Source organism: Electrophorus electricus, chromosome 19 (assembly GCF_041902795.1).
Source record: "Electrophorus electricus isolate QZ-2024a chromosome 19, ASM4190279v1, whole genome shotgun sequence".
Classification (NCBI taxonomy): Eukaryota; Metazoa; Chordata; class Actinopteri; order Gymnotiformes; family Gymnotidae; genus Electrophorus; species Electrophorus electricus.
This window is the reverse complement of record NC_137515.1, coordinates 5,560,001-5,563,256: the sequence shown is the minus strand read 5'-3', so window position 1 is coordinate 5,563,256 and position 3,256 is coordinate 5,560,001. Positions and strand designations below refer to the sequence as shown.

The following is a 3,256-nucleotide window of genomic DNA, read 5'->3' as shown; positions in this document are numbered from 1 at the left end:
AGCCCTGCTGCAAGTCCTATATTAGACACATTCCTCCAGCCCTGCCCCACCACAGAGCATAGAGGCCCTGGTCAGGGGAAGCTGGACCCAGCTGGGAGGCCTCATCCTGGAGCAGAGCACGCCGTTCCTTCAGGGAGAGTTCTGTAGTTTCACCTCACCTCACCTCACCTCATCTCACCTCACACATACCTCTTCATTTTTGTTTCTTTTGCCTGGATATTTCCACAATTATCCTGAATATCAGGTCCTGAGAAGGCATCTTTGGTTTGTACACATGTACGCATGCACGCGCTCACATAAGCACACACTGACACAAATAAATAATGAGACTTACTCTCCCCTTCATGAGATAATTTATGTACACTTATGGCTTCACGTAACATTTGCTAATTTTCTTGGTTAAATTAGAATTCAGCATTGTCTCTTGTTATCATCTAGAGTACTAGCAGGCACTTGTTCAATTGGGTGCCGCTCTATAAAAGAGCAGCTCTGTGTGGGATTTGCATGATACGTGTTTCTTATACACATACTGTGAAAGTTCAGGTAGTAAAGCCATTTACAGTGACATACCAAACAGCAATTACAACAATCAACAGAATACCCTCATAGACAAATTATAAATTCATCATTTAACATTTAAAAATAAAAACACACAAACTTGTAAAAAATTTAAGTCTGCATGGGCACCGAACATTAATGGATTTATATAAAGACAATAAACACAAAACTATTTACATATGAAAATGAACATTAAGGAGCATCGTGCAATGCCACATAATCTCAGCAGTATTTGCTAAACTCTACCACAGCAATTAGCGAAAACAAAGCAAGTTTAATGTTCAAAAATATAATCAGGAATAAATACATGACAAATCTCCCAGTTTAAAATGTCGAGAGTTCTTTTATAACATACATTTTTAAAATAGATTCTTTGTAAATGAGTTCCATATTTTAAGAGATTACATTACAAAATCTTCATGGTATTTCTTCATTGTTCTGTCAGCCTATTAAGAACTTCAGAGGCACATTGATTTAATGAGTTTGTGTGTGTTTGTTTGTGTATGTGTGTGTGTGTGTGTGTGTGTGTGTGTGTGTATGTGTGTGCGCACCTGAATGAAAAGAGAGGCATCCACTGACATTTTACTGACACTAACGAAGCACAATAATACCACAGAAAACAACATAAAATCACTTTGCTTAAATCGCATTTCTTAACACCATAGCACAGACAATACCAACTACAGATTTTTAAAAAAGAGTGAGAATTCGGGGCTGCTTTTTTCAGCAGTGAAGCCTGAGCGGCACAGAGACTTGAGGCAGAAAAACCCTGCTAGAATCACCTGTAGTTCTGTGGAAACTGCTGGAAATGTTCAGACCTTCACCCTGTCCGGCAGATTTTAGATTTGTTCGGTCTGAAAGCTCTAAAAACGGACAGAAAAGCTCAGAGAGCAAAGGCACACTACTAGTTGCTAAAATATCTCATAATACGCTCACGTGACTGAACCACGTAAAGGAAAGTCCTGACTGAGACGACGTCTCCTGTTCATGACGACGGCAGTGTTGCCCATTTGAACTGTATGTAAAATAGTTGTCGTAAGTGCTAGAAGAATTTTTGATTTTTAAAAGAGAATGAGTAAGTCCATTAAATACATGTTAGTATGAACCAATTACAAGGCGTTTATATACAACAAAAATATACAATGGGCAGTCAAGCCTGTAATATATGAACATGAACCAATGGTACTATATTTTCTACATTATGGGACATTCCAGTTCAGCAGACAAAATTCTGTAACCTATAAACAAAACAAGCAAAAGGAAAATGAACATAAAAAAATGGCCAGATTTTTTTAGAGACCCATTATTATTGTTATTATTATTATTATTATTATTATTATTAATAATAATTATAATAATAAAAAAACAGTCTATTTGTCAGTATATGTAAATCAAATCAATCAGATTAAATGTGATGGAGGCACCACCTCATCAGAGGTTTACAGTAATGACAGGTAGTCCAGATCTCAGCTCTGACACTAAAAACATGGTCATCACGTATCCTATTCAAACTGACCGGAGGCAAGTTTTAGGTTTATTTGGAACGGTTAATATGTGCATCTGGGTAGGAGTTGCTGACCTTAGAAAAACCCACCTTGAGTATTAATAATGAGAAAATTCAGGAGAGAGAGAAAGAGAGAGAAACTACAGATGAGAGGAGGACAGAATGATGAAAAGAGAGCGCAGGAATGGAGAAGGTCCTTAGTTAGGCATTTCTAACTCGAGATGAGTGGATCTGCCTTGCAGAGAGAATCGTCCTGTCAGGAGGGTGATGGTGACATCACAGCTGTCCAGACAGGGATCAGCTGTTACCATAAACCTCGCACTGGAGTTGTGCAACGGGGTTCCCTATATGCGCCGTTTAAAAAAAAAAAAAAAACTTCGTACATCACGGTGTAGCTTTGCTCTTCCGTTGCACAGTGTAAAGCACAGTTTGTATATCTCTGTATGTATATATGCGTTTGTGTTTATCCTGACACCCAGCTGTGTGTGGAGGTTTTGACCCCCTGATTGACTCCTGCGTGTGTGAACCCCTGTTGGTTGGCCATGGGGTCAAAGTTGAAGTCCAGTGCATCACCGTCCATTAACGTATCATGGAGCACTGTCTCCATGTCACACTCCAGTCGTTCAATTGACATGTCATCTAGGTCACTAGGCAACCTTTCCAGAGGGCTGTGATGGTGATGGTGGGAGACTGGAGGGTGTCTATGGAAGCCGTTGCCATTGATGCTGCAGTAATTAGGTTGTACTGTAGCCATGGCTCCTCCTCCCAGGTGAGCTACTTGTCCTTGGGACTGGTGAGGGTACAGCTTTATGTTGCCATGGTTACCAGGATGCCCCAGGGGCAAGAGGGCACAGCCGTTCATGCCTATCGTCGTGGATGGTAGCTGAGGGTGCAGCGGCCGGGGGTGTGTGTGTGGGTGACCGTGCGAGTGGGGGTGACCGTGTGTGTGATGGGCAATCCCTTTTCCCGCTTGCCCTAACTGCCCCTGTGCATTATATGTGGGCAGTGCTCTCGCCTCGGCCTGTGGCCCCACTGACTCCAGGTGGGGCAAGATGTCCCCCCGTGGCTCAGAATCAGACGTGAGGAGCTCCTTGAGGAGGCCGGTGGGGCAGTTATACTGCCCCAGGAAGGACCCATAGCCTCCGGGCTTACTGTCTGACAGAGTCTGCATGGCCATGGGGCTCAAGCCACCTA

The 3,256-nt window shown here is 42.4% G+C and overlaps 1 protein-coding gene across 1 annotated transcript in view; it reads right to left on the bottom strand.

Moving 5' to 3' along the window:
- Positions 1-336: 336 nt before the first annotated feature.
- The window catches only part of foxo1b (forkhead box O1 b), a 23,687-nt gene continuing 20,767 nt past the window's right edge, over positions 337-3,256 (bottom strand). Inside the window, exon 3 of the mRNA XM_027031263.3 lies at positions 337-3,256. This exon is cut by the window's right edge and continues 499 nt beyond it. Coding sequence (XP_026887064.2) covers positions 2,526-3,256 — 731 coding nt within the window. The 3' untranslated portion in view covers positions 337-2,525.